At 42.6% G+C, this 25,257-nt stretch overlaps 1 protein-coding gene across 3 annotated transcripts in view; it reads right to left on the bottom strand.

Annotated features, from left to right (window-relative positions):
• CCDC60 (coiled-coil domain containing 60) overlaps positions 1-25,257 on the bottom strand; it is a 277,795-nt gene that overhangs the window by 158,382 nt on the left and 94,156 nt on the right. The window contains exon 2 of one of the 3 annotated variants that reach the window (XM_073676397.1): positions 8,738-8,827. The exons of the other annotated variants lie outside the window; for them this stretch is intronic. Coding sequence (XP_073532498.1) covers positions 8,738-8,827 — 90 coding nt within the window. The remainder of the gene's footprint in view (positions 1-8,737; positions 8,828-25,257) is intronic. 3 annotated transcript variants of the gene reach the window in all.

Below are 25,257 nucleotides of genomic sequence, written 5' to 3'. Positions count from 1 at the left end.
ACATCCCTAATTGATCCCCGTCCATACACCTATATATAAATAATTGTGTTTTGTACTTGTATATATATACTGACTGTATCCCCATATTTAGAATGACGTCCATTTTGGCCGGAGCCGTGCAGTGTACATCTTGCGCAATGTATGCATTCCGTGAGCAACCGCTCGAGGATCCATACAGCTGCGAGAGATGTGAGCATATCGTGCACTTGGAAGCCCAAATTCTGGATCTAAGTGCTCAGATAGCGGTACTGAGGAGCATCGACAACATGGAACGGCCTTTGCTGCTCACCGAGCAGACACTCAATGGGTCAATACTGGGGGTGGAGCATAGAGGGGAAGTGCAGGCTGAACAGGCAGGGAGCTGGATAACAGTTAGGAGGGATAGAGGGAAGAAGTATAGGAAGGCTGGTTCAGAACAGGCATTATTGGAGCACGACAGATCCTCTGACCGCCGGGGGGAGTGTATGCTCCAGTAATGAGGGGGAGGGGGGAAGTGTAGGGCAGGCAAGACAGGTTCTGGTAGTGGGTGACTCTATTATTAGGGGGACAGACAGGGCAATCTGTCACAAAGACCGGGATCGCCGAACGGTGTGCAGCCTCCCTGGCGCTCGAGTCCGGCACATCGCGGATCGGGTTGACAGGTTACTGGGTGGGGCTGGCGAATACCCAGCGGTCATGGTCCACATCGGCACCAATGACAAAGTGAGTGGTAGATGGAGGGTCCTTAAAAATGATTTCAGGGACCTAGGTAGGAAGCTTAGGGCAAGGACCTCCAAGGTAGTTTTCTCAGAAATACTACCAATCCCGCGAGCCACACAGGAGCGCCAACGGGAAGTTAGTGAGGAGAATAAGTGGCTAAAGAGTTGGTGCAAGGCAGAAGGGTTTGGGTTCATGGAGAACTGGGCCGACTTCGCGGTCGGCTACAGGCTCTACCGTAGGGACGGGCTGCACCTCAATGGGGAGGGTGCAGCGGTGCTGGGGAAGAAGATGGCTAATAGGTTGGAGGAGTTTTTAAACTAGAGACGGGGGGGGGGGGAACCAAGGAAATAGGTGGGATGTGAGGCAAGCAAGGGGGAAGGGGAGAAGTGAATATAATGAGGGTGGAGAGGGGGGTGGGGATAGTACAGTTAGATCGTTAGAGAAGAATAGGATGCTAAATAACCCCAAAGTTTTATCTTGCATGCTGACCAACGCAAGAAGCCTGACCAATAAGGCGGATGAGCTGCAGGCGCTTATATCGGAGGAGAGGTATGACATCGTAGGTATAACAGAGACTTGGCTAGACAATAGCTACGACTGGGCGGTAAATTTATTAGATTATAGTTTATTTAGAAGGGACCGGAAACAGGGGAAAGGCGGAGGAGTCTGCTTATATGTAAAGTCATGTCTAAAACCCAGACTAAGGGAAGATATAGGAGAGGGAGAAGAGGGGGTCGAGTCCATGTGGGTAGAGATAGAGGGAACTAAAAATAATAATAAAATATTACTGGGGGTCTGCTATAAGCCACCAAATATAACAGAGGAGAATGAGAATCTGCTATTAGGACAAATAGACAAAGTAGCAAAACATAATGAAGTGATTGTAATGGGGGATTTCAACTACCCGGATATTAACTGGGAAACAGAAACCTGTAGATCTCAGAAAGGAAAAAGGTTCTTGACAAATATTAAGGATAATTATCTCTCCCAACTAGTGCAGGAACCAACGAGAGGGAAGGCCGTGTTGGACTTAATATTGACTAATAGGCCTGATAGAATAACTGAGGTACAGATAGGGGGGCACCTAGGTAATAGCGACCATAATATTATCGACTTCAAAATGCCCTTCAGTAGGGTTATCAATAAGGGAACAACAAAAACATTAAACTTTAGGAGGGCGAAGTTTGATCAGCTGAAAGAAAGCCTTCAACTTATTGACTGGGACAAAGTTCTTAATCAAAGGAATACGAATAGTAAATGGGAAACCTTCAAAAGAATTCTGAATACTCAGTGCGAGAGATATATACCGTATGGGAATAAAAGGGCCAGAAATAAGAGGAAACCAATATGGTTGAACAAGAACGTAAAAGGGGCGTTAAATAGCAAAAAAGAGGCATTCAAGAGATTAAAACAGGAAAACCGTAAGGAGGCACTAATGTGTTACAAGGAAAAAACGAGAACCTGTAAAAAACAAATAAAAATAGCGAAGGAGGAAACAGAGAGACGTATTGCTAGGGAAAGTAGATCAAATCCCAAACTGTTCTTTACGTATATAAATAGTAAAAGGATTAAATCGGATAATATTGGACTGATAAAAAGTGATGAAGGCAAAATCATAGAGAAAGATGAGGATAAAGCTAATCTATTAAATAATTTTTTTTCGACAACTTTCACAAAGGAAATCGAACTAACAGGAGAAATGAGAAGTGACAAACTTAATCCTCCACTAAGTATGACAAATCTAACCCAAGCTGGGGTACAGAAACGCCTCAGTAACATTAAAATAAACAAATCACCAGGACCTGATGGCATACACCCACGGGTACTAAGGGAACTAAGTAATGTGATAGACAGACCGTTATATCTTATATTTAAGGACTCTGTTGAGACTGGGTCTGTGCCACTTGATTGGCGACAGGCGAATGTAGTGCCAATATTCAAAAAGGGAGCGAAAAGTGACGCCGGAAACTATCGGCCGGTGAGTCTGACGTCCGTTGTGGGCAAAATTTTTGAAAGCTTCATTAAAGAGGCAATTACGGAGCATCTTGATGCTAATAATCTTTTAATCCCGAACCAACATGGATTCATGAGGAATCGCTCCTGCCAAACAAACCTGATTGACTTCTACGAGGAGGTTAGCTCTCGAGTAGATCAGGGGGAACCAGTGGATGTCGTGTATCTCGACTTCTCAAAAGCATTCGATAGCGTGCCACATAATAGGTTGGTATACAAAATGAGAATGATGGGGCTGGGGGAAAATGTCTGCAAGTGGGTAGCTAACTGGCTAAAGGATAGAAGGCAGAGGGTGGTTATAAATGGAATATACTCAGATTGGGTAAGCGTCACTAGTGGGGTACCACAGGGGTCTGTACTAGGCCCAATGTTATTTAATATCTTTATTAACGACATAGTCAACGGGATAAATAGTAAAATATCAATATTTGCAGATGACACAAAGTTATGTAAAACAATTAATACAAAAGAGGACAGTGCAGACCTACAGAGGGATTTGGATAAGCTGGGTAGGTGGAGCATTAAATGGCAAATGAGGTTTAACGAGGAGAAATGTAAGGTCATACATATGGGAAGGAAAAATGGAAGTCACCAGTACTCACTGAATGGGAAATCATTGGGGAATTCAGAGATGGAGAAGGACTTGGGCATCTTGATTGATAGCAAACTAAATTGGAGTGCCCAAAGTCAGGCCGCTGCTGTAAGGGCAAAAAGGGTAATGGGATGTATCAGAAGAGGTATAGCTGCAAAGGATGAGAACATTGTTCTTCCACTGTACAAAGCACTGGTCAGACCACACTTGGAATACTGTGCTCAGTTATGGGCCCCAATATATAGAAAGGATATAAATGAGCTTGAAAAGGTACAAAGGAGGGCAACAAAATTAATAAAGGGAATGGAGGGACTACAATACCCAGAGAGGTTGGCAAAACTAGGACTATTCAGCCTGGAAAAGAGAAGGTTGAGGGGGGACATAATAAATGTGTACAAATATGTTAGGGGACAGTATAGAGATCTTGCCCGGGATTTGTTCAAAAGGAGGGATATTACGGTAACAAGAGGGCATTCACTAAGACTGGAAGAGAAAAGGTTTCAGCACCAGCATAGGAAGGGGTTCTTTACGGTAAGAGCAGTGAGAATATGGAATTCATTGAGTGAGGAGACGGTAATGTCGGATTCACTACACCAGTTCAAGCGGGGACTGGATGCATTTCTAGACACCAGGCAGATTTCAGCGTATACTTAAAAATAAAATAAAATAGTAGGTTGATACAGGGATTTATTCTGACTGCTGGTTTCAGAGTCGGGAGGGAATTTTTCCTCAGGTGAAGATTGGCCAAATCATTTGGGGTTTTTGCCCTCCTCTGGATCAACTTTAGCAATTACAGAACTAACAGGTCGAACTTGATGGACGCAAGTCTTTATTCGGCTTTACAAACTATGTTACTATGTTAAGTTAAGATATGTGACCTAGTCTCCTGGGACTTCCCTGCACGCAGCCTCCGATCCTCACAAGATCTCCTTCTCTACTCCCCTCTTATCTCCTCTTCCCACAATCACATACAAGATTTCTCCTGTACATCCCCCCTACTCTGAAACTCTCTACCCCAACATATCAGACTCTCGCCTACCGTGGAAACCTTCAAAAGGAACCTGAAGACCCACCCCTTACGACAAGCCTACAACCTGCAGTAATCACCGCTGCACGACCAGCTCTACCCACACCTACTGTATCCTCACCCATCCCTTGAAGACCGTGATCCCTAGCGGGCAGGGTCCTCTCTCCTCCTGTACCAGTCGCCGTCACGTTTGTTCAAGAATACTGTAATTGTTTTTGCTATGTATATCCCCTTTTTCACATGTAAAGCGCCATGGAATAAGTGGCGCAATAATAATAATAATAATAATAATAATAATAAGTGAGGTGAGGCGATAGGCCAGTTTAAACAAATGCATTTTTAGACCAAGCTTAAAACTGTAGATATGGGGATTTAATCAAGTTGTCCTGGGTAGTGCATTCAAAAGAATTGGCGCAGGACGTGAGAAGTCTTGGAGACGGGAGGTTCAGATTATTAAGGATGTTAGTCTTAAGTCATTGTTGAAAACGTCATGCAACGTTTTATTAAAAAAAAGGCGCAAATAAAGCAAAAGTGCAAAAAAAAAGATCTTTGCATTTGGTCCAAATTCGTCAAGCATCGTGCGCCATTTTGATTAATTTGGAGCAAAATCTGCCAATGCAAAAACAAAGACAAAAAGCAAATAATGAATTGGAGCCTAAGAAAATGAAATATTTATTTTTCATAAATTCTTGAACCTCCTGTATTGTATATGTGCGTCTGGATGTGTCCCAACACTTAGCAGTCCACTAAGCAGTGCATCAAGCAAACAGAACAGGGAGAATAGGCAGTCAGGATTGCCAATGATCACTGACCATCAGAGATAAATGCTAGCTGTATCATGTATTAACTGTATTGCTGTTAGAGCCGCCTGGAATGCAATTTGATTCCCTGGAGGCTTTTCTATGACAAATGACACTGATAACAGAGTAGCAAAAATGACGAGCTGGGAAGAGCATACAGAATTTCTGCAAGAAAAAAATATCAGTAAAAAAGAAGTGAAAAGGGGCTTTCATTAGTGCAGAAACATTGTTGTATCATTTCATAGCTTCCTTCACTAAGGCTGAGTTCACACGATGCGTTTTTAATGCGTTTCCGCGGCGTTTTTGCAGTTGCGTAAACGCCGCGGAAACGCATTAAAAACGCATGGTAGAAGGGCAGCAATGTTCCCCAATTGAAATCCGCATGTGCTGTGCCCATGATGCGGATTTTTCCGCAGCGTAAACGCTGCGCTCAAATATCCGCAGCATGTCAATTAATTTTGCGGAAACGCTGCTTTTTTGCCGCCATTGACTTGCATTAGAACGCATGGAATCCGCATCACTGTATATATTGATGCGCATTCCGTGCGGTCTAATGTGCGGATGGTACCCGGGTGTGGAGGAGAGGAGACTCATCCAGACCCAGGTACCATTAAAAAAAAAAAGAATAAAATAAAAAATATATATATTCTCACGTTCTGACGGCCCGCGCAGCGCTCCTGCTTGGTTCCCGGCACTTCGGGGTTGAATGAAGAAGGACCTTCGCTGACGTCAGAGTCATGTGACTGGTCACGTGACGCTGACGTCGGAAGGTCCTAAAGTCTTCACTGCCGGCAGCCGGGACCGAGCGAAGCAGGACACCGGGGGCCATCAGAGGGTAAAGTATATATTTATTTTTTATTTTTTTGACATTCACACACTATATAAATCCATGCCGGCTGCATGGAATTATATAGTGTGAAGTTGACAAGCACTTTCCAAGTGATGCTAAAAATCGTTTGGGAAGCACTTGTCAACCCGCATGCGGAAATGAAAGTGAAGACCGCTTCATTTCCGCATGTCCCTGGCAGGAAAACGCATGTACAATCCGCATGCGTTTTTTCCTGCCAGGGAGATGCAGAAATGCTCAGGAAAAAATCCTGAGCATTTCTGCATCGTGTGCACATACCCTTATGCTATAAATCACACAAATGCATGGTATCTGTCACATTACTGCGACCCCCCTAACTACACTGCTCAAAAAAATAAAGGGAACACTTAAACAACAGAATATAACTCCAAGTAAGTCATAGTTCTGTGAAATCAAAGTGTTCACTTAGGAAGCAACACTGATTGACAATCAATTTCACATGCTGTTGTGCAAATGGAATAGACAATAGATGGAAATTATTGGCAATTATCAAGACACCCTCAATAAAGGAGTGGTTCTGCAGGTGGGGACCACAGACCACATCTCAGTACCAATGCTTTCTGGCGGATGTTTTGGTCACTTTTGAATGTTGGTTGTGCTTTCACACTTGTGGTAGCATGAGACGGACTCTACAACCCACAGACGTTGCTCAGGTAGTGCAGCTCATCCAGGATGGCACATCAATGCGAGCTGTGGCAAGAAGGCTTGCCGTGTCTGTCAGCGTAGTGTCCAGAGGCTGGAGGCGCTACCAGGAGACAGGCCAGTACACCAGGAGACGTGGAGGGGGCCATAGGAGGGCAACAACCCAGCAGCAGGACTGCTACCTCCACCTTTGTGCAAGGAAGAACAGGAGGAGCACTGCCAGAGCCCTGCAAAATGACCTCCAGCAGGACACAAATGTGCATGTGTCTGCACAAACGGTTAGAAACCGACTCCATGAGGGTGGTATGAGGGCCCGACGTCCACAGATGGGGGTTGTGCTCACAGCCCAACACCGTGCAGGACGCTTGGCATTTGCCACAGAACACCAGGATTAGCAAAGTCGCCACTGGCGCCCAGTGCTCTTCACAGATGAAAGCAGGTTCATACTGAGCACATGTGACAGATGTGACAGAGTCTGGAGACACCGTAGAGAGCGATCTGCTGCCTGCAACATCCTTCAGCATGACCGGTTTGGCAGTGGGTCAGTAATGGTGAGGGATGGCATTTCTTTGGAGGTCCGCACAGCCCTCCATGTGCTCGCCAGAGGTAGCCTGACTGCCATTAAGTACCGATATGAGATCCTCTGACCCCTTGTGAGACCATATGCTGGTGCGGTTGGCCCTGGGTTCCTCCTAATGCAGAACAATGGCAGACCTCATGTGGCTGGAGTGTGTCAGCAGTTCCTGCAAGATGAAGGCATTGAAGCTATGGACTGGCCCGCCCGTTCCCCAGACCTGCATCCGATTGAGCACATCTGGGACATCATGTCTCACTCCATCCACCAACGTCACGTTGCACCACAGACTGTCCAGGAGTTGGCGGATGCTTTAGTCCAGGTCTGGGAGGAGATCCCACAGGAGACCATCCGCAACCTCATCAGGAGCATGCCCAGGCGTTGTAGGGAGGTCATACAGGCATGTGGAGGCCACACACAATATTGAGCCTCATTTTGACTTGTTTTAAGGACATTATATCAAAGTTGGATCAGCCTGTAGTGTGTTTTTCCACTTTAATTTTGGGGGTGACTCCAAATCCTGGCCTCCATTGGTTAATAAATTTGATTTCCTTTGATAATTTTTGTGTGATTTTGTTGTCAGCACATTCAACTTTGTACAGAACAAAGTATTCAATGAGAATATTTCATTATTCAGATCTAGGATGTGTTATTTCAGTGTTCCCTTTATTTTTTGGAGCAGTGTACATTCATTACTACTCACAGAAAAAAGCTGCTGCCAGCAGATATAAAACTGTATCCTACACCACCAGGGACAGACGTACCGGCAGGGCATCATCATTACACCATAACGCACATATGACATTGCGCCAACCTGGCTAATCAAAAGATCCTGGAATGCCACAGATCCGCGAGCCTCCCATCCACCAGTCACAGACTACTGACATGGCCAATGGACCGGAGTCCCACGAATCGATCAACTCTACTCATAACGTTTCAGTAGAATTTTACATAGTCGGACCATACCTCTATAAGCCTCTAACTTCATACAGAAGTATACAGAGGCTGCCATATTACAGAAATATTCTCCCCAATAAACAATACTATATAACCACATAATACTGCACTGCACAGAGCACTATAAGGGTATGTGCACATGGGGCGTTTTTTATGCATTTTTGCTGCACCAAATCTGCGTGGATTTGGCCCCAAAAACGCATTGCAGACCTTATCCCACCATATTCTATGAGATTTTGGAGGATCTGTGCACATGATCAGGAATTTTCCTGACAGGAGTTCATGTGCGGAAAAAGAAGCAATTCTTTGTGCAGATTTGCCTGCGTTTTTCCTATACAATGAATTGAAAAAAAAATATGGCAAATCCGCATGCAAAAAACGTACACAAAAAGTATGTTAATGCAAAAATTTCTGCAAGCAATTCCTGATGGTGTGTACATACCCCAAGGAGGAGTCCCTGCCGCTCCCCAGCCACAGGGGGCTATGCCTGCAGCTGGACAGCCTCCTGCAGACAGCTCTGCATATGGATTCATATAGTCAAGAGGAACAAGTAGCAAAGCCTCACCCTTCTGATCAGTGGGGATTTAGAGGACGTCTCCGATACGCTTTCTTCAGGCATCTCTTTCTCAGCATCAGCCTCTTCTGGTTTTGTATCCTAGAAATAAAGTTTACAATATCTAATGTAGAATTTACTGATAACATTAACCAGTAACTAAAAAGTCCATAATTATTCAGAGAGTAATAATGCAGTAACAGACAGTAAGGTTAAGCCACAGTGAAAATGTCATTATTAGTAGTAATGATAATGATACAAGTAGTGTTGAGCGAGTATGTTCTGTTCCGAGTATGCTGAGGCCGAGCTCCGAGTATTTATAGCTGCTCGGTGATATGGTGGAATTGCTCCCGTGTGCATGATTTGCAACTGTTTGACAGTTTTATTACATGGGAGGAATGTCTATTTCTTACACATTCCTCACATGTAATAAAGCTGTCAAACAGTCGCAAATCATGCACACGGGAGCGATTCAACCTTATCACCGAGCAGCTATAAATACTCGGTGCTCGGCCCGAGCATACTCGGACAGAACATACTCGCTCTACACTAGATACAAGCCGCAAAATTAGAAAAAAAAAAATAGGAACGTGTTATTCTCTATTTTTTTTTTTTTTTTTTTTTACTGCTATATAAGAAAAACAGTTTACAAAATAAACAGTTCCTGTGAAAGATGACACTTTTTTTTTAATCAGCCACAATCTCTATATACAACAGCTTGTTATTCTGCTGCCAAATAGGGACAAGGGGATAAGATTTACTTTGCCTAAAAATCTGGAGAAACAAAAGCAAATTCATGCAGCGTTTGATGTAAAATGAAGGAAAATATGTTTTTCTTTATTTTCTGGTAAAATGCAACAAATTTGATTTTACCTTGCACAAACCTCAGCAAGCTGTGTAATGTAGCTACGCCATTGGGTCACTAGGTGGCAGTATAACTCATGTTTCTAGTTCTCCATTTATTCTGCTGGTGTGACCTGGCGTTCTAATTGCGAGATATGAATGCATGCGATGAATATGTACACAGTCTGCCCGCCTCTCTGAGCTCCCATTAGCCATATGACTGAGCATGGACACCAGCAATAAATGCGCCATTAACCCAGTGAAAAATAGCTTTTAATCAAATTAATAGATCTTATCAGCCCCTAAAACACTTTGCGTTATTTGTAAGCGCTCTTGGATTATTGGTGGCGTTTTCATTCCAAAACGCTGTGTATGATGAGAAGTACATCATGGATTTGTAGGAAAACAACTTTCATCATAACAGTTCAGAGAGATTAGAAAAAGTATTTAACTCTCCCTGGGATATCTGCAAAGAGAGATAAGAAATATCCAATGTTTCTCTCATTTCCATTCACAAGAGCGGGGTCAGCTAAGTCACCATTAACGCCTCTTACTATAAGCAGAAAAAGGGAGAAAGAAACACTTGGTAGTACATGTTAGGAATACAACCTATATTTACAGTATTGTTCAGAATAATAGCAGTCCAATATGACTAACCAGATTAATCACTGTTTTTGATATAAATTATATTACCACATGTCAAATATTGTACCAGTTGGTGCAGTAGATTCTAAGAAAACCAACAGACTCAGCATTCATCATCTGCATGTTTTTGAGTCTGTGTATTTGCATAATTAATTGAAAGGGATGTGTTCAAAATAATAGCAGTGCGGAGTTCAATTAGTGAGGTTAATCATTACCCTTAAGGGTGAAGACAGCACATGTTGTACATGCATTTCTCCTTGAAAGCCTGAGAAATATGGGTCGTTCGAGACATTGTTCAGAAGAACAGCGTACTTTGATTAAAAAGTTGATTGGAGAGGGTAAAACTTATAAAAAAAGTGCAGACAACGATAGGCTGCTCAGCTAAAATGATCTCCAATGCTTTAAAATGGAAAGCAAAACCAGAGAGACGTGGAAGAAAACTGAAGACAACCATTCAAATGGATCGAAGAATAGCCAGAATGGCAAAGGCTCAGCCAATGATCAGCTCCAGGATGATCAAAGACAGTCTCAAGTTACCTGTGAGTACTGTGACAGTTAGAAGACGCCTGTGTGAAGCTAATCTCTTAGCAAGAAGTCCCCTCAAAGTCCCAGTGTTAAAAAAAAAAAAAGACATGTACTGAAGCGGATACAATTTGCCAAACAACACGTCAACTGGCCTAGAGCGAAATGGAGAAACATTTTGTGGACTGATGAAAGTAAAATTGTTCTTTTTGGGTCCAAGGGCCGCAGGCAGTTCATCTGACGATCCCCAAACTCTACATTCTAGTGACAGTTCACTCTGAAGACAGTGAAGCATGGTGCAAGCATCATGATATGGGCATGTTTCTCTTACTATGGTGCTAGAACTATTTACCGCATACCAGGGATCATGGACCAGTTTGCATATATTAAAATATTTGAAGAGGTCATGTTGCCTTATGCTGAAGAGGATCTGCCCTTGAAATGAGTGTTTCAACAAGACAACGGCCCTAAACACACCAGTAAACGAGCAAAGTCTTGGTTCCACTTCAACAAAATTGAGGTTATGGGGAGGCCAGCTCAATCCCCAGACTTTAATCCAATAGAACACTTGTGGGGTGACATCAAAAATGCCATTTCTGAGGCAAAGCCAACAAATGCCAAAAAATTGTTAGACGTAGTCAAGGCATCCTGGGCTTGAATAACAGCTGACAGGTGCCAGAAGTTGGTTGACTCTATGCAACATAGATGTGAAGCAGTTCTAAAAAACTGTGGGTATACAACTAAATATTAGGTTAGTGATTCACAGGAATGCTAAATCCTCAAAAAAAGAGAACATATTGGGAGTTTGTAAAGACAAATGCAGACACTGCTATTTTTTAGAACAGCCCAATGTTCGTTTTTTGTTATTTTCTCTAAAATAGTTAAAAACTATATAAGGTACATTTCTCTTCATGTTTTGAATTAGAAAACAGTGTGCAATGTTCCCAATACATAGAAATAAAACTAATAAAAAGATTTTGTGCTTAATTCATGTTTTTTGAACACACTGCTATTATTTTGAAAACTACTGTAAGCGTTATGCATACTTCTGGCCAGAGCCCAGCCAGTGTGCGCGGCCTCGCTTAATACAAGTATATGGAGCGAGGCCGCACACATTAGACAGGCTCTGGCCGGGAGTATGTATAACTCATACGTACCCGCCAGTCCCGGCTCAGAAACCGCAGAATCTCCGCAGCGCACAGTGCGTGCACTGGGGGGATTCATATATCTGTAGTCACATAGAGTGACTGCAGACTTATAATTTTGGACCGGACAAAGCCTTTAATAGTTTAGATAGGTCAAATGCAGTGACAGATTCTCTTTAAGCCAGTCTTTGTCACATTTACAACAAAAAAATTTCAGGAAAACAGGGATGAATTCCAGCAAAAAGAAAGCTTTATTTTTCTACACTTATGTGTCTATTATTAGTCTTTTGTAGAGTTTAAAGCACGAAAGACTCTATAAAATAAAGCTGTATTACTGCATTTTGTTAGGATCACCCTCATCCACTTCTTGCTATCATATCTGCAGTTTTCTATTTCTTCCCAGTTTTCCCTCTTGGTGTATCAATACTAGCCTATTATATACTATATTGATTAGATCTCAGTGACAAATGTATAGATAGAAATCATACACTGGAGAACAGCTGTAGGTCACACTTTATAAAGTAGCTCAGACTGATTGGAACATTTTTCTTATGTTTTATAAAGGCAAGGAATAAAGACGCATAGATATATGTCATTACTTCACATTAAAAGATGGAAAAGTAACATATATACACTAGACTACACGGCAGGGTTTATCTGTACATAAAAACCTTCCAAAACCTGGAATTAGATGGACGTGTAGACAAAGATGACTATTGTACGTGTTAAGAAAGACTATGTCCTCATATTGGATCGTACAACAATACAGAACTTTACGACAACCACATATATGACAATTGTTATATCTAAACCATATATGTCGAACTGTGGCCCGTGGGCCAAATCTGGCACGGAGGGTGGTTTTATTTGGTCCCCGACACCAGAACCACAACCCCTATGTGGGGCCATTATACTGTATGGAGGACTATGTGGGGCCCATTATACTGTATGGAGGACTAGGTGGTGCCCATTATTCTCTATGGAGGACTATGTGATGTGGGGCCATTAATCTGTATGGAGCACTATGTGGGGTCCATTAAACTGTACGGAGGACTATATGGTGCCCATAATACTGTATGGAGGACTATGTGGGGCTCATTATTCTGTATGGAGCAGTATGTGGGGCCCATTATTCTGTATGGAGGACTATGTGGTGCCCATAATACTGTATGGAGGACTATGTGGGGCCCATTATACTGTATGGAGGACTATGTGGTGCCCATTATACTGTATGGAGGACTATGTGGGGCCCATTATTCTGTATGGAGGACTATGTGGTGCCCATAATACTGTATGGAGGACAATGTGGGGCCCATTATTCTGTATGGAGGACTATGAGGGGCCCATTGTACTGTATGGAGGACTATGTGGGGCTCATTATTCTGTATGGAGGACTATGTGGTGCCCATAATACTGTATGGAGGACTATGTGGGTCCCATTATACTGTATGGAGGACTATGTGCGGCCCATTGTACTGTATGGAGGACTATGTGGGGCTCATTATTCTGTATGGAGGACTATGTGGGCTCATTATTCTGTATGGAGGACTATGTGGTGCCCATTATTCTATATGGAGGACTATGTGGGGCCCATTATTCTGAATGGAGGACTATGTGGGGACATTATACTGTATTGAGGACTATGTGGGGCCATTATTCTGTAGGGAAGACTATGTGGTGGCCATTATACTGTATGGAGGACTAGGTGGGGCCCATTATTCTGTATGAAGGACTATGTGGGGCCCATTATTAGGTATGGAGCACTATGTGGGGTCCATTATACTGTACGGAGGACTATATGGTGCCCATAATACTGTATGGAGGACTATGTGGGGCTCATTATTCTGTATGGAGCAGTATGTGGGGCCCATTATTCTGTATGGAGCAATATATGGGGCCATTATTCTGTATGGAGGACTATGTGGTGCCCATAATACTGTATGGAGGACTATGTGGGGTCCATTATTAGGTATAGAGAACTATGTGGGGCCCATTATTAGGTATAGAGGACTATGTGGGGCTATTATTCTGTATGGAGGACTATGTGGTGCCCATTATTCTGTATGGAGGACTATGTGGGGACATTATACTGTATTGAGGACTATGTGGGGCCATTATACTGTATGGAGGACTAGGTGGGGCCCATAATTCTGTATGAAGGACTATGTGGGGCCCATTATTAGGTATGGAGCACTATGTGGGGTCCATTATACTGTACGGAGGACTATATGGTGCCCATAATACTGTATGGAGGACTATGTGGGGCTCATTATTCTGTATGGAGCAGTATGTGGGGCCCATTATTCTGTATGGAGCAATATATGGGGCCATTATTCTGTATGGAGGGCTATGTGGTGCCCATAATACTGTATGGAGGACTATGTGGGGCCCATTATACTGTATGGAGAACTATGTGGGGCCCATTATTCTGTATGGAGGACTATGTGGGGCCCATTATTCTGTATGCAGGACTATGTGGGGCCCATTATTCTGTATGGAGGACTATGTGGGGTCCATTATACTGTATGGAGGACTATGTGGGGCCCATAATACTGTATGGAGGACTATGTGGGGTCCATTATACTGTAAGGAGGACTATGTGGGGCCCATTATTCTGTATGGAGGACTATGTGGGGCCCATTATTGTGTATGGAGGACTATGTGGGGCCCATTATTCTGTATGGAGGACTATGTGGGGCCCATTATTCTGTATGGAGGACTATGTGGGGTCCACTATACTGTATGGAGGACTATGTGGGGCCCATTATTCTGTATGGAGGACTATGTGGGGCCCATTATTCTGTATGGAGGACTATGTTGGGCTCATTGTACTGTATGGAGGACTATGTGGGGCTCATTATTCTGTATGTAGGACTATGTGGGCTCATTATTCTGTATGGAGGACTATGTGGGGCCCATTATACTGTATGGAGGAATATGTGAGGCCCACTATACTGTATGGAGGACTATGTGGGGCCATTATTCTGTATGGAGGACTATGTGGTGGCCATTATTCTGTATGGAGTGCTATATGGGGCCATTATTCGGTATGGAGTACCATGTGGGGCCCATTATTCTGTATGGAGGACTGTGTGGGGCCCATTGTACTGTATGGAGGACTATGTGGGGTCCAATGTACTGTATGGAGGACTATGTGGGGCCCATTAGACTGTATGGAGGACTATGTGGTGCCCATTATTCTGAATGGAGGACTATGTGGGGCCCATTATTAGGTATAGAGAACTATGTGGGGCCCATTATTAGGTATAGAGGACTATGTGGGGCTATTATTCTGTATGGCAGACTAGGTGGGGCCCATTATTAGGTATGGAGGACTATGTGAGGCCCATTATACTGTACGGAGGACTATGTGAGGCCCATTATTCTGTATGGATGACTATGTGGGGCCCATTATTCTGTATGAAGGACTATGTTGGGCCCATTATTAGGTATGAAGGACTGTGTGGGGCACATTATACTGTATGGAGGACTATGTGAGGCCCATTATACTGTATGGAGGACTATGTGGGGCCCATTATACTGTATGGAGGACTATGTGGGGCCCATTATTCTGTATGGAGGACTATGTGGGGCCCATTATTCTGTATGGAGGACAATTAGGGGCCATTATACTGTATGGAGGACTATGTGGGCCCATTATACTGTATGGAGGACTATGTGGGGCCCATTATTCTGTATGGAGGACTGTGTGGGGCCCATTATACTGTATACTTGTTGGCCCGTGACTTTGTCCAAGTTTTTCCTTTTGGCCCTCTATGTGTTTGAGTTTGACAACCCTGGTCTAAACAATCTAACGCTACATGAAGTGTCACTTAACAAGAAGTCTTAACAAGTCTCCAGATCACAAACATTTGTGTGACTTGATGTTGGTTAATACAGACACTGTGATTTGGTTGTGAAATATGTTGAATGCAAGTCTTAACCCATGTGTTGAAACACTGTTCCATTTTATCCACAGGTGTCAGCACAAAGATATGCAATCTGCTTTGTTAATTGCGTTTCTGTTGCACTTTTTACGTTTTGTTTACCTTTTGCGGCTTTGGAGTAGATTTAATACAATGTTTTAATGTGTTGTTTTATTTTTGCAGAAATGCTGCGATTCCACACTGAAAAACGCTATTGCAATTTTTTTCTAAGCTCCCCATTGAACTCTAAGGATAAAAAATGCACCAAAAAATGCAGTTTTGCAGCATCTTTAGATTCATACTGGGCATGAGCTTTTATGAAATCATATCCACTTTGCTTGAACTGTTAAACGTAGATTTTCTACAGGAAAAAAACTGTTTACACTTCATGGGAACATGGCCCAAGGGGGCAAAGTTGCATTCAACTTGCAACAAAAAATCCAACAGAATGCTGTGTGATCCTAGCCTAAAAACCCTTGCCCTGCTAAGGCTATGTTCACATGTCTAGTAATGATCCGTTAAAATGGATCCAGCAGCCATCTGTTAGCAAAAAAGTTGTAGACACAACTTTTTAGTCTTTTTCTAAAAAACGTATATGTCTGCTGTGGTTTATTAACATTGAAGTCTACGGAAAACGGATCCGTTAATTAGTCATCCATTTCCTAGCATTTGTAATAGATCCAGTAAGCAAAAAAATGGATCCTTTACAAATTAAAGAAAAATGGATGGCTAATTGATGTATCTGTTTTCCATAGACTTCAATGTTAAAACAAAAAACGGATCCAGCAGAGATCAGTTTTTTAAAAACGGACTAAAGTTGTGTCTGCACAACCTTTTTGCCAATGGATTGCTGATGGATCCATTCTAACAGATCATTACTGGACATGTGAACATAGCCTAAGTGTCATGTGTTTACTTTGGGGACACAAAAAGTGACCCAAAAAAAGTTGCCAACAATCTCCAGTGACCTTGATCGATCGATAAACCCATGGTATATGTGATGGCACTGGGGCTGGCTCAGTTATTGGGGCACTGGGGATGGCTGTTCTGCAAAGACAATTGGCTAGATTAAGAAGGGATTGGCTGTCTAAGGCTGAACTCACAGAGGCTCTATGTGTTTTTGTATCATTTACATTGGTGTTTTTCCACTATATTTTTCAGTTAAAGGTATTATCCCATAAAAAAAACATATATAGGTGGACCAATGATACGATAATTGGGAATCTGATTGCTGAAACCCAGCCTGATCAAAAGAATAAGGGTTTTTAAAGTAGTGAAATAGAGTGGGGATCTATGGGTATGCAAAATTTCACCCCATCCTGCCCCCACTGTCAAAAGAGCAGCACGTGCAAGCACTGCATCGGTTTGGAGTCATGCAATGGCTATGTGAGTTTGCTTAGTTACTGCCTATGCAGAGCGCAGTAGTCGAGCTAAGTTTGCCACTCACTGGTGCACTCTGTATAGGCAGCAACAGATGACAAAACGTTGTCATCAAGGTCGCTGCTTATACCTAGTGCAGCAGCCGATAAACTCATGTGAACTGCGCTCTGTATATGCAGCAACTGAGACAGAGAGAGGTTGAGCAGCTATGAATTACGTGTTGTTTTGGGCATTTACATTTTGACACACTATTTTAGTACTCTAACTAGGTTAGGGCTCAGGGATAGTACAGGGCTGAGGATTAGTACTAAAGCTAGAACAAGGGTTAGAGCTGTGCTTGATTGTCCAGCAAACTCTCCTGACCTTAAGGCCATAGAGAATCTATGGGGTATTGTAAAGAAGAAGATGAGAGACACCAGACCCAACAATGCAGGCGAGCTGAAGGCTGCTATCAAAGCAACCTGGGCTTCCATAACACCTCAGCAGTGCCACAGCCTGATCGCCTCCATGCCACGCCGCATTGATGCAGTAATTGATGCAAAAGGAGCCCCGACCAAGTATTGAGTACATTTACTGAACATACATTTCAGTAGGCCAACATTTTGGATTTTAAAATCATTTTTCAAGCTGTTGTTATAAAGTATTCTAATTTACTGAGATAATGACTTGTGTGTTTTCATTGGCTGTAAGCCATAATCATCGACATTAACAGAAATAAACACTTGAAATAGATCACTCTGTTTGTAATGACTCTATATAATATATGAGTTTCACTTTTTGAATTGAAGAACTGAAATAAATTAACTTTTTGATGATATTCTAATTTTGTGAGATGCACCTGTAGATTATAAATTTCCCTTCAGGAAAATTTTAATTTCTTTCAACTGGAGGGATGGACATATTTGTAATATACACTGCTCAAAAAAATAAAGGGAACACTCAAATAACACATCCTAGATCTGAAGTAATGAAATATTTTCATTGAATACTTTGTTCTGTACAATATTGAATGTACTGACAACAAAATCACACAAAAATCATCAATGGAAATCAAATTTATTAACGAATGGAGGCCTGGATTTGGAGTCACCCCCAAAATTAAAGTGGAAAAACACACTACAGGCTGATCCAACTTTGATGTAATGTCCTTAAAACAAGTCAAAATGAGGCTCAGTATTGTGCGTGACCTCCACGTGCCTGTATGACCTCCCTACAACGCCTGGGCATGCTCCTGATGAGGTTGCGGATGGTCTCCTGTGGGATCTCCTCCCAGACCTGGACTAAAGCATCCGCCAACTCCTGGACAGTCTGTGGTGCAACGTGACGTTGGTGGATGGAACAAGACATGATGTCCCAGATGTGCTCAATCAGATTCAGGTCTGGGGAACGGGCGGGCCAGTCCTTAGCTTCAATGCCTTCATCTTGCAAGAACTGCTGACACACTCCAGCCACATGAGGTCAGGCATTGTCCTGCATTAGGAGGAACCCAGGGCCAACCGCACCAGCATATGGTCTCACAAAGGGTCTGAGGATCTCATCTCGGTACCTAATGGCAGTCAGGCTACCTCTGGCGAGCACATGGAGGGCTGTGCGGACCTCCAAAGAAATGCCACCCCACAACATTACTGCCGCACTGCCAAACCGGTCATGCTATAGGATGTTGCAGGCAGCAGATCGCTCGCCACGGCATCTCCAGACTCTGTCACGTCTGTCACATGTGCTCAGTGTGAACCTGCTTTCATCTGTGAAGAGCACAGGGCGCCAGTGGCAACTTTGCTAATCCTGGTGTTCTGTGGCAAATGCCAAGCGTCCTGCACGGTGTTGGGCTGTGAGCACAACCCCCATCTGTGGACGTCGGGCCCTTATACCACCCTCATGGTGTCGGTTTCTAACCGTTTGTGCAGACACATGCACATTTGTGGCCTGCTGGAGGTCTTTTTGCAGGGCTCTGGCAGTGCTCCTCCTGTTCCTCCTTGCACAAAGGCGGAGGGTAGCGGTCCTGCTGCTGGGTTGTTGCCCTCCTACAGCCCCTCCAAGTCTCCTGGTGTACTGGCCTGTCTCCTGGTAGCGCCTCCAGCCTCTGGACACTATGCTGACAGACACAGAAAACCTTCTTGCCACAGCTCACATTGATGTGCCATCCTGGATGAGCTGCACTACCTGAGCAACTTCTGTGGGTTGTAGAGTCCGTCTCATGCTACCACGAGTGTGAAAGCACAACCAACATTCAAAAGTGACCAAAACATCAGCCAGAAAGCATTGGTACTGAGATGTGGTCTGTGGTCCCCACCTGCAGAACCACTCCTTTATTGAGGGTGTCTTGATAATTGTCAATAATTTCAATCTATTGTCTATTCCATTTGCACAACAGCATGTGAAATTGATTGTTAATCAGTGTTGCTTCCTAAGTGGACAGTTTGATTTCACTGAAGTTTGATTTACTTGGAGTTATATTCTGTTAAGTGTTCCCTTTATTTTTTTGAGCAGTGTAGAGCTCCATGATCCCAAAAACGCTGTTTGATAGTACCAGAAAAGTGAATCAGATGTCTGAAATCTCATGGAAAAGCAGCTTATTTTTCCCTTGCAGATATGAAGCAGTTTCATGTCTGTAGAGTCTAATCTTTCAGCATTTTTGCAGCGTTTTTCACTTATTCTGAAGAACGGAAATAATCTCATAAAAAGCACAGTAATATCAAGCTGATTTTCCTGCAAAGCGTTTTTCCTATGAAGAGACATTTTTTGGAGCAGAATTGTCTGCAGCAAATACTTATGGTGTAATACTTATACCCGCACCGTGTCATTACCAGTAAACACTGTAGACTATGGGCTGTTATCTATACTGACTTCAACAATTATCTTGGACAGGAGAAAGGTGCATTTACACCGACTGACTGCAGCCGTTATATCGGCTTCCCACCGCTCTGTCATATACTGTTAGTATGGGATTTCGACAGTTGCAGTTAGGTGCTGATTAGATTCTCATCATCTTCTCTCAATGTTCTTCTGAGTAAAGCAGATGACAATCTACTCAGAACATGACCACAATTTAGCGCAAATCCCATTCCTGCAGTGACACCCGCTCCAACCGACAAGCAGAGCCGAATCCTAACATTGTATATAGTGCGCACTGTCAGCTATTCCGTAAGCTGTACTGCTTGCTGACAGTTTCCTTTGGGGTGAAAACCCCCTTTATCGGCTGTGGTCTGCCAGGGTGAATGCACCTTAAAGAGAACCTGTCAGCTAGAAAACGAATGGCGGTGATGGTGCTGTAATACCGATTACATTGATATCTTTGGTGAAGAAATCCGCTTTGTTCTTGCTCTTCTTTCACCATGTGACGTTTTCTGCTAATGAGATTTCGGTGCACATGGGCCGGACTGTTTAACTGGTCAGTGTTCATAGACTTTATTGCTAAAAGAACGGATCCAGTTGAAACTAGTTTTTTTTAGCTGGATCATACAGTTGTACAGTTGCTGCTGGATCTGTTCTAACCGATGATTACTGCCCATGTGAACACAGCCTTACTTTAGGGAGTCTTGCTTCTTCTGTTCTTGGGCTATCTATGGTCTTATCTCCTTAATGTTTGGACTCGCTGAGCTCATTCTAGAGGTCATTAGACTCCATATCTTTTTAAAAAGAATGGTTACAATACATCTGAGAATAGATATGCAGCCATTTTTGCTTATATTCTATGTTATATAGAGCTCCTCAGTATATTTATGGTGTTCCCTATTACCTTTTTCATCTTTTCTTACAAATATGTCTTGCATCTTAGATAAAACATGGTAGTAAGTAGCACATTAGACACTTTTATAATGGGTAGTGTTGTATAATCACTGCATATTTCAGGGTTATGTGCTCCTGAGGACTAATTAGTGCCGCCTTCCTCAGGCATAACCCGGTTGTGACCTCGTATAATATGGGGCTGGCCGGTCTCACCTACAAGTTTGGGTCACAGATCTTTTTCTGTTTGCTTTAATGTTTTACTCATTGTTTATTATGTTTACACCCCAAATCCCTCCTAATCCTGGAGACCGGACCTATGAAAGCAATTTATGAATGATCATATCCCCTCTATGAAGGTAATCATCTCCTTAATATTTGCTTCCCTGTGCCGCACATTGCCACGTGAGACACTTAATAATCTGTTTGGGCAGTGTGGGCTGCGGTAAGCGGCTGAGATGTAAGCATTAAAGGGAATCTGTCAGCAGGCTTTTGCTATGTAATCTGAGGACACCATGAGATAGGGGTTAAAACACTGAACTCAACGATGTGTCACATATCCGGCTGTGTGCTGTTTACTTAGACTGAAGCTTTAATCAGCTTGTGATTAACATTGCAGTGACTAGCTGGTCTTGTGAGTCCTGATCTGACTCCGCCACCTTCTGTGATAAGCAGCTCACCGTCTATACCTATGTGCATGAGAGCCTGGTGTGGGCGGGGTTTGCTGTGGTGTGGGCAGGGTTAGCTTTCTCAGCTCTGCTGCATTGCTAAATCTAAAAATTCTGTGTCACCCAATAAACTAAGTGATACATCCTTGGATTCAGGGACTTTTTTCCTACATTATACTGCTCTCAGATGAAATAACAAAAAAACTGCTGACGGACTCCGTTTAAGTAAAAATGATTTTAACTCTGCAGCTGTTCTGAATCTAAAAGTAATATATAAAAGCAATAAATTAGAGAGTGATCCAGCTCACCCACGGTGAACTAGCCAGCGAATCCTCAGCTCGGATGAAAAACCACTCCTGCTCGGTGGTAGCAATAGGAAAAGATAGGGATATCTAGACATTTTTTGGATAAAAAATTTCAAAACCATTTTATTAGTATAATTCAATAAAAACAAAACATTCCTAGTACTATAGAAAAACTGTGAGACCTTTTCCAAAATATTCTGTTTTTATTCAAGTCTACTAATATATATATATTTTTTAACATTTTTTATCCAAAAAACGTCTGGATATCCTACCTTTTCAAATGGATCAAGGCACCCTCCAAACTGCATAAGGTGATTATTAACCTCTGACATTTTAATATTACAAAAGGATCCGGAAAAGATTCCTGCAAGGGCAAACACACGGCAGATGAAGTTTAATGTTAATAAATGTAGAGTAATGCACAGCGACCGGAGTAATTGTACTGCCGCATGTAGATTAAATGTAAATATAATAGAGATTACAGAACAGGCGAAGGACTTGGTTATTCTGGTTACAAATAAGCTGAGCAGCAGCACTCAATGTCAGGCAGCAGCAGCAAAAGCAAACAAGATTTTAGGGTGTATAAAAAGAGAAATAAAATCCTGTGATCCAAATGTATTATCCCTCATAAGGCCACATCTTGGATGTATAAAGAAGTGCAAGAGCCCAATAGGGTCTTATCCACGTTAAAAGGTTGACAATTAAAGGTAGAACAGCTCACCTTATAAGGTTGTGTGAGACACAACACTTATAGAGCCTGAAAACCAGAACAGCAGTTTCCATGAAACAGTAGATTTTAGTAGCAGGATTGGAAGTGTTACTGCGCTCTCCGGAATACTACACAATTGGTGGTATGATAAAATTGTAGGTTTATTGTCAACACATTTCAGAGTCCACTGACTCCTTCTTCAGGACAACCATGCAGAAATATAGGAAGGAGTCAGTGGACTCTGAAACGCACTGACAATAAGGCTGTGTGCCCACTATGCGTTTTTCAAGCGTTTTTGCTGCGGAATTTCTGCAGCGTAAAAGCTTGCAAAATGCTTGGTAATCCGTGCCCCATGATCCCCAATGAAAATCTGAATGTTCTGTGCCCATGCTGCGGAATTTTCCGCTGTGGATTTTCAGTGCAGAAAAATCCGCAGCATGTCCATTATTTGTGCGTTTCTGCATGTGGATTTGAGGTCACAATGCATTTGAAAAACGCAAGTCAAATAAGCATGTAAAAACGCTGCAAAAACGCGTGTAAAATCCGCAAGCGTTTTTTACTGCCAAGAACATGCAGAAAGGCTGCAGAAATTTTCTGCTTCATTTCTGCATCGTGGGCACATACCCTAAACCTACAATTTTATCATACCACTAATTGGGCCGGCCCTATTCCAGAGAGCACAGAAACGCTTCCAAACCTGCTACTTAAATTCACATCTTGGATATGGAATACAATTTAGGCTGCACATTTTAAAAAAAGATATTTGGAATTTCGAGTCAGTTCAAAGGTGGAAACTAGATTATTACATTAGTACAAGATCTCATTTATATGTATAAATACATATGTGGTCAATACATAGTACTGGCACATGACTTACCACTTTCCAGGACTTTACAAAGAGTAATTGAGCATTTGTTACACGTGGAGGAAAGTTCATTCTGGCAGCCAAATAGGGAAGGGTTCTTTACAGTTAGAGCAGTCACAATGTGGAATGACAACCACAAAAGGTAGTAATGGCAGACACTATAGCAGCATTTAAAAAAGGGCTGGATGCGTTTTTTAACAAAACATGACATTGTGATCTATAAATAATCTATAAATAGTCTAGCAAATCTATAAAAAAGTATAACTTTGGAGATAGTTATATAGGTTGGAAAAAGACCTAAGACCATAAAGTTCAAACTATGTAACTATGTAGAATGTACATTAAGAAAATGCTTGAAATGCAATTCCCTATAATATTATTTTACAAGTAATTTCCTCTTAATTTTTTTCTTTGTAAAGTGCTAGTTATAAGCCCAATCTCTGGATCAAAAAAGTGCAAAACACTCCTGAAAAACTTGCATGTTTAATCTGTAAGCTGTATTTCTTATGGTGCCTAAGGGAAGCCATAATGATGAGGCTTCTGCTAGGCAATTAGTGCAATTAGTTGCCTCCATAATGAAAGTGAGTTATCAATGATGAAAGGGTTAATAATTTGGTCCTGCATTAGTAATAGCCCTTGTAATCACCATGAAAACTGTTATGAGGTCATAAACAAGTATCATAAAGAAGATTCCATAAAAGAATGGCACGCTGCCACGATCAGTGCCATTACTGATGCGCCTGAGGACATTGAGCTTGACCACCCCACGTAATGTGCCGACCTTGGTGTAATTTGGAGGTTCTAGCAGGGAAATGGGTTGTCTGCTTCAGACACCCCCAAGACATGGGAAGGTAACAGGAAGGGGGGCTCCCCAGAACAGGATCCCCTTCTGTTACCCTCTACATAGAGCAGCTCTCCTTTGGGAGTTCATGGACAGATCTATGACTTTAATGGGTGATAAATTGGGAGGGGCGAAAAGAAAGGGGGAGGGGATATTCATCCTATTAGGGGTTATCCATAATGAACTGTAACAAGTGTCCAACTTCTTGAGAGGTGGACCTGAATCTGTAAGGGAGAAATAATACATCCACCTGAGCAATCAGATCAACCAAATTTGTTCTAGCAGTCAATGTGGTGACAGATATCACAGCCAGAGTTCTCCCACATCCAGTTTAACACATTTATAGTGTATATTTATGTCGCTCTCTGTAAATCTGGTAAAATGTATAAATTGTATAATTCTGCAGTTACATCTGTTATATATCGGCACTAATGCTCTAAGCCCAAGGGAAGGTCAGCCCTCCAGCCATGGTTCCCTAGAGGTTTCCTCCACAGGGGGTTTTCCTCTCCTGAGTGCTGGAGGGTGACTCTTCGTGAGTCGGGGGTTGTGCTACTTTCGGTGTCATGTAAATTTAAATAAAGTGGAGAACATTTGACACCTAATTGCAATGCTTCGTGTATTTATTTTGTATGCTTCCGTCTGATTCATTTTGTTTAGGGATCGGGGTCCATCACATATCACTGAGTGATACGTCTTGACATCTGCCGGCCGCAGTTTTGCTCCAGGGGTTGCCCCTGCTCTGAGGAGTATGATGGAGTAGAGAAGACAAACATTACAGCACAGCACCTGCAAGTGTGCACTCATCCTCGGAATAAGGACTTATATTACAGCAGTATTACAAGCAGCTTCCTCACCTCATTCAAACAGTGAGTATTTTGGGCAGTAATTTACATCAGCATTTGTAAGCTAAAAACCAGAGGGGAACAAACACAGAGAAAAATAATAACTGAAACACTTTCA

This window comes from Phyllobates terribilis, unplaced genomic scaffold (assembly GCF_046119375.1).
Source record: "Phyllobates terribilis strain yellow unplaced genomic scaffold, ASM4611937v1 Scaffold_1__5_contigs__length_1240528914, whole genome shotgun sequence".
Lineage (NCBI taxonomy): Eukaryota > Metazoa > Chordata > Amphibia > Anura > Dendrobatidae > Phyllobates > Phyllobates terribilis.
Note: the sequence above shows the minus strand (reverse complement) of the source record. Positions and strands in the feature narration are given on the sequence as shown.